General features: G+C 25.6%; 1 protein-coding gene across 1 annotated transcript; it reads right to left on the reverse strand.

Annotated features, from left to right (window-relative positions):
- Positions 1–3,110: 3,110 nt before the first annotated feature.
- On the reverse strand, positions 3,111–4,123 carry LOC134835679 (pickpocket protein 28-like). Its single transcript, XM_063850636.1, has 2 exons — positions 3,857–4,123; positions 3,111–3,806 (listed from the first exon to the last, which is right to left on the reverse strand). The coding sequence occupies exons 1-2, from the start codon at positions 4,121–4,123 to the stop codon at positions 3,111–3,113; spliced, it is 963 nt and encodes a 320-aa protein (XP_063706706.1).
- Between the last annotated feature and the right edge of the window lie 2,976 nt (positions 4,124–7,099).

Raw genomic sequence — 7,099 nt, forward strand, 5'->3', positions numbered from 1 at the left:
CCTCGAGCTTTCTTTTCTTCTCTCTCTCGCTATTATTGTTACTATTCTTTACAAACACTTTACAAAATATATTATTTATAATGCAAAATGGCAAAATGTTCGCTGTCTGTAGTAAAAACACACTTTTTATGCGTCTCTGTTGTCGTCGTCGCTTTATTTATAGGAACTGTTGTTGTTCAGTTGGTTGGCTAGAAGAAAATAATATATTTTATTTAAATGTGTCGATTAAATTTTAAGATTTATTGTTTGCACTTTTATTTTTTACTTTTTACATTTTTGCAAGAAGAAATTTACACGTGTTCGAGTCAAAGTAGAGCGAGCCATTCCTCGAATTCCGTGATTTTTATCAATGAGACATCAAAGCGAGCTGTGAAATCAATAATTGGCAACGAAAAGTAACTCTCTCACACTTGTGTGAATGATTTTGATTCGAATTTGATACGCAGTAGTAGAAAACGTAATAATTTTAATTATGTGTTCTATTCTTGCCTGCTGGCTGGTAAATAATGCCGTTGGCGAGTATTCTATCGAATTTGTTTCACACATTATTTACACTTTTTCACGTCTCTCTGAATTAATACAAAACAAAAAAAAATTTCGGAAAAAAATTATAAATAAAAGATTTTATGTAATAATAGAGACGAGCTTGATAGAAAATTTTTTTGTTTAAAAAAAAAAGAAATAAAGAAGCGAATTGATTTTTTTATTTTTTTTCTTCTATTTGCAGATCCAGGATATAAACAACAGAAAATCGAATTAAATTGAAAGAAGAAGACCGACAGTCACTTTGAAGCTATAATAATGGGAATTCACCTTAAAAGAGAGTTATTTCAGTGATGGACTAACTTTTCTTTAAAGAAAAATACTTTTTAATCCAAACCAAGCAAAAATTATTTCAATTAATCCAAACCAAGCACATAATTTTTTTTCAGGAGAACCAAAAAAAAAACCTCAAGCCAAAAAAAAAATCTAATTCCATCACTGCATTGAAAAAATGTAGAAAAATTTATTTATAAAAACTGTCATCGTGTCTATTCAACCTGATAAGGTTGGAGAGTTGTTTAAATTTAAATGAGCAGCGAGAGGAGACATTGCAGCGTCGCTGTTTTGTCATGCCTTGACTAACCGTAAAATAAATTTTAATTTCTTAATTTGAGGCGATTTCAGGTTTATTTATTTATTATTGAAGTATATAAATAAATATTTCTCTTCTCGTCTTTATTAATGTTATTCAAATATATGCAACTATTGGCTTTATTGTCTCTTGCTCTCTTATTTCCTCCAAGTTTACGGCTTGATTCAAATCAGTCATTGATTTATGACTCACTATTTTGTGTTAACACATAACACATTAATATTATTTTACTTTTCGTAGCATCAACGACGAAGAATAGCGTCGCTTAATGAGCTACATTTTTATTTTATTTTAACATTTTATTATTGAACTGAATCTCGAACAAGCGCGCCTTAATTTTAATTTTTTTGATTTTTTTTCAATAAACATGCCCCGAGAGGTTCTTGATGGGAAAATATTTTTTTTTATGTTTTGCTTCATTATTGATATTGTCACACACTTGTAATCCATCTATTAACATAAATTTTGATGGCTTCTTGTTTTTTTTTAAAGGATTTTTTTTTATTGAACCATAGATTTAAAGAAGAGATTAATTCGAGGTCGCCAAGGTTGATGTTCGAAGTGATAAAATTCCAAAATTTTTGCTTCGTTAAAATCATATCAAATTAAGAAGACAAATAAATGTGCGCGAGACACCAAATAAGGGCCGCCAATGCTTTTTCGATGTTCTTGCCATATTTAAGTATTTTATATTTTATTTTAAGGATGTGCAAGTCGTACACAGCTTGATATTAAGCAAGCAAAAAATTTTACATGAACCTGCAACGAACGAATTCTCCACAGGAAATAATAAGAGAAGAACTTGGTAAAAAGATGAAGAATGTTGTTCAAAATGCTGCATTCTATAACAAAGACAAGACACACACACACACAGGAGAAAGAGAGATGAATCATTAAAACGAGCCAAGACAAAAATTTTTCATATAAAAATTAAATAAATGGTCATGTTGAGTGTTTAATAAAAATTTATAAATGAAAAAGAAAGGGAACAACGAGCGCAAAGCGCGGGCAAAGACAAAAACGGAGCTTCGTTGAATATTTATGGAGTAAAATATTAAATATATTTCAAATGCCTTTTTGTTCGATGTTCGTTCGCTGCACAAAACACACAAGCGAATATTAAATCAATAATTAAGGGAACCAACTGCAGTCAATGGTATTTAAAAAGATGTTGCATATTTATTATTAAATTTTTTGTGTTGTTTGTCGTTTGTTGGAGGTATTTTTTTATGCAGGTTGTTGACTCAAAAATTTCATATTTTTCGGGATTTTTATTTTTAATTTCTATTGAATCATTCTTATTTTTTGACAAAAAAAATCATAATTTTTGAATAATTTTTTTTAACTACACGAATTATTTTTGTTAATTTTTACTGAAATAATTTTTTTTTTGTCAATAATTTGCATCATTATTTTAATGATCATTATTTAATTATTTAAATCGTTATTTATAATAAAATTAACAATTTGAATAATTATTTCTTTTAATTTCTAATGAATTATTTTTTAATTAATTTTCTAATGAATTAATTTTTTTAAAAATTATTTAAGTCTTAATTTATCAATTTTTTTTTATTAATTTCTATTTTTTTCAAAAAATTAGTTAAATTTTAATTTTTTAATTATATTTTTAACTATTCGATATTTTTTAATTTCTATGAATTCTTTTTATAAAAAATAAAATCTTAATTTAATTAATTAATTTAATTTTACGATATTTAATAATTTCTATTTAATTAATTATTTTATATTTTTTTTTTCGCATAATTAAATTTTTTTTTTATTTATTTTTTTCTAAATAATTCATTATTTTTAATTTAATTAATATTTTTGTTGATTAAAAAAAATCTTTAAATTTTAGCTTAAATCGTAATATTTTTTTTTTCGATTAAAAACTGTTTATTTTTTTTTTTAAGGTTTCGATTGAAAAATTGAATATAAAAATTTTCTTTTGTTCCTTCAACCTACTCAAAAATTATCTATTATCCTTTCCAAATACAATTTCTACCAAAATTTTAATCGAAAAGTAATAAACGAACTCAATTATGCTAATGACTGAAGCTCCAATAAAAAATCCCAACGCTCCTCCAATTGCTGCCAACATATCCAAGTCACTACTTGACTCCCGACGAATTTTCGGAATAAACTCCGAAGATGCAAATCTTATTGTAACATCACTGAATTGAAAAGTCTCATCTGAAATATTAAAAGTACCCAAAAATGTTGGAAAAACTGTATAAGCAAGAGACGAACATGCCGGCGTACAATTGCAATAATTGCTGAAGTTTTGATTTTGAACTTCGATCATGGATCTTTCGATTTCAGCATTTGCCGCGCTTTCATAACAAAATGAGTTGTGATAAGGATCTGAACCACAAGTTTCGTTCGTGTAACCTGGCATAAAAAATTGATAACAATTGCATCTTTTGATCGAGAATTTGGCAGAGCATTCCAAGAAGCAATTGCTCAAGGAGTATCTCTTGAAAATTTTAAGGCGGTTTAGTTCGGAATCTTGTATTAGACAACCACGTTTCTTCAGAGGATATTTTTTCAAAGTTTCATCAGCTGAAATCATTTCTGGAGTGACTTTCAGAGTGTAACGAGAATTCGTTGGAATAAAAACTCGATTTTCTTTTGAACGAGGATAATCTTGAGGATTTCCAACGATGATCTAAAAAGAAAATTAATTAAAAAGAAGTTTAAGAGAAAGAAAAGACTTACGTAAAAACCATGCAATCCATAAATTAAGTTCAAAAAATTTTCTTTAGAGTTTGGTAAATCCTTTAAATTCATCCGAAGTCGAATTTTCATCCCTTCATTTGATAATTCTCGAGCTGGATAAGTCTCTTTATCAACATAACTCTCGAATCCATTTTTCCATCCTTTCATTTGAACTCCTTTAGCATTATACTGAACATGATCCTTTTCAATAAACATCTCTTCAGGCGAAATTAAGTTCATCGAGTAACAAACGCCATCTACCGTCATTATTTTTGACAATTGACATTTTTGTTGATTAAAAGTACAAGAAACGATCAAATCTTCTTCTTCAAGCGCCAAATAATTGATTCTTTCATGAATTTTGTTATTTTCAATTTTCACTGAATTTGGATCAGGTCGCAGGTTAAGTCGTTGTGCAAATAAAACTCGATTAAGTAAAAAATAATTAAACTTTTCTTCAGCAGAAACATTTGTTCTTGTACTATAAAGATACCTTCGATGATCTGCTTTGACAGTTGGGCAAATCGTAACTGCGGGAAATGGAATGTCAGATGTTGAAATCACATTTTCTCGATTCAAGATCAAAATTTCACGTTCTTGGAAAATTTTTAAGTTGGCAAAGTAACAGGCGATGACGAAAGTTATTAAAATTAAGATCCAAGCTATTCGATGATAAAAAGTTAAATTTAATAAATTACTGATACTGTTGTTCAAACAGTAATTTTTAAAGACACTTTTCATGCGGGAAATTATTTTTTCAGTAAATTTTAGGTTCATTGTGATAACAGGTATTTCAGGAATTGATTTGGTCATTTTTCTTTGGAATTCAATAAAAGACTGAATAACAAAAAAATGGATTTAATGAAAATTATTTCTTTCTTTCAAAAAAAAAAAAAATGGATTACCATTACCGCTAAATTACTTTTTAAAAGAAAAACAATAATTTTCTTGTTTTATTAATAGTTTTTTTTCTATTTTTGTTTTTATATTTTCTATTTAAGGAAATATTATTAAATATTCCTTCTGTTTTAGTTAAGGAAGATAATTATGATAAAAGAAAAGTTTCCTGATTTTTTTGTCCTTTATTGAAGGAAGAATTTTTGCCTTTAATTTACTTTTAATAGACTTTTTACGAAATTTTTTTTTTACTAACTGAATAATTTAATTTAATTCTAAGAATTTTTCTTTTATTTTAAATAATTTTTTTAAAATTGAAAAATATATTTTTTTTTGGTCTTTTAAATCAACTAAAATTAATTACCTAATTTAATAAAATAAAATTAATCATTTTTAATAAAAATTAATAAACAAAAAATTATTTTTTAGTATTTAAGATTTTTTCTTTTTTTTTCTTTTAACAATTTAATCGTATTTTTTCACAAATTTAAAATAAATAAAAAAAAATTAAAATAAATTATTTAAATAAATTAAAAAATATTAATGAATTAATTAAAATAATAATAAAAAATAATTTTTTAAAAAAATTTTGAAAATAAAAAGTTAAAAAAAAGAAGACTTTATAATTTTATGTTTATAACTTTATTTTTTTTTATTTTTTAAAACTAATTAAATAAAATGAAAAATATTTTAAGTTAAAAGTTCCAATCAACTCGAAATTATTTTTAAAAAATTAATTAGAAAATATTCAATTTTTTTTTTAATTAAATTAAATAAAGAAAATTATTAATAATAAAATTTAAAAAAATAAATTAATTAAAAAATTAATTTAAAAAAAACAAAAATTTATAAATATACGTCTTACATTTATTTTTTTACCGCATTTCAAAGAAAAAATGCGGTATTAAATTCGACTTGTCGTCTGTGTGTGTGTGTGTCAGTAACGCTGTGCCCCAAAAAAATTTTTTTTTATTTATTTAAAAATCATGGAGATTTTGATGGAAATCATCTTTAGAATGAATATTTATTCAATTTTAGGCTTAAAAGTGATCAAAAAATGACATGTAAAAAAATCAGCGTTTTTACTTCCAAACGCTGATTTTTTTGTTTCATCAAATATCGACCCAATATGATCAGAAATGAACTTTAGAATGAATATTTATTCAATTTTAGGCTTAAAAGTGATCAAAAAATGACATGTAAAAAAATCAGCGTTTTTACTTCCAAACGCTGATTTTTTTGTTTCATCAAATATCGACCCAATATGATCAGAAATGAACTTTAGAATGAATATTTATTCAATTTGAGGCTTAAAAGTGATCAAAAAATGACATGTAAAAAAATCAGCGTTTTTACTTCCAAACGCTGATTTTTTTGTTTCATCAAATATCGACCCAATATGATCAGAAATCATCTGTAGAATGAATATTTATTCAATTTTAGGCTTAAAAGTGATCAAAAAATGACTTGCAAAAAAAAATCAGCGTTTTTACTTCCAAACGCTGATTTTTTTGTTTCATCAAATATCGACCCAATATGATCAGAAATGAACTTTAGAATGAATATTTATTCAATTTGAGGCTTAAAAGTGATCAAAAAATGACATGTAAAAAAATCAGCGTTTTTACTTCCAAACGCTGATTTTTTTGTTTCATCAAATATCGACCCAATATGATCAGAAATGAACTTTAGAATGAATATTTATTCAATTTTAGGCTTAAAAGTGATCAAAAAATGACATGTAAAAAAATCAGCGTTTTTACTTCCAAACGCTGATTTTTTTGTTTCATCAAATATCGACCCAATATGATCAGAAATGAACTTTAGAATGAATATTTATTCAATTTTAGGCTTAAAAGTGATCAAAAAATGACATGTAAAAAAATCAGCGTTTTTACTTCCAAACGCTGATTTTTTTGTTTCATCAAATATCGACCCAATATGATCAGAAATCAACTGTAGAATGAATATTTATTCAATTTTAGGCTTAAAAGTGATCAAAAAATGACATGTAAAAAAATCAGCGTTTTTACTTCCAAACGCTGATTTTTTTGTTTCATCAAATATCGACCCAATATGATCAGAAATGAACTTTAGAATGAATATTTATTCAATTTTAGGCTTAAAAGTGATCAAAAAATGACATGTAAAAAAATCAGCGTTTTTACTTCCAAACGCTGATTTTTTTGTTTCATCAAATATCGACCCAATATGATCAGAAATGAACTTTAGAATGAATATTTATTCAATTTTAGGCTTAAAAGTGATCAAAAAATGACATGTAAAAAAATCAGCGTTTTTACTTCCAAACGCTGATTTTTTTGTTTCATCAAATCGACCCAATAT

Source organism: Culicoides brevitarsis, chromosome 1 (genome assembly GCF_036172545.1).
Source record: "Culicoides brevitarsis isolate CSIRO-B50_1 chromosome 1, AGI_CSIRO_Cbre_v1, whole genome shotgun sequence".
Lineage (NCBI taxonomy): Eukaryota > Metazoa > Arthropoda > Insecta > Diptera > Ceratopogonidae > Culicoides > Culicoides brevitarsis.

Excerpts from the sequence above, each read along its gene's own strand:
- LOC134835679 (XM_063850636.1), bottom strand. The coding sequence starts at position 4,123 with ATGACGGTAGATGGCGTTTGTTACTCGATGAACTTAATTTCGCCTGAA. Across the intron at positions 3,807-3,856 it reads ATGGATTGCATGGTTTTTAC|ATCATCGTTGGAAATCCTCA; the intron begins GTAAGTCTTTTC and ends TTTTCTTTTTAG.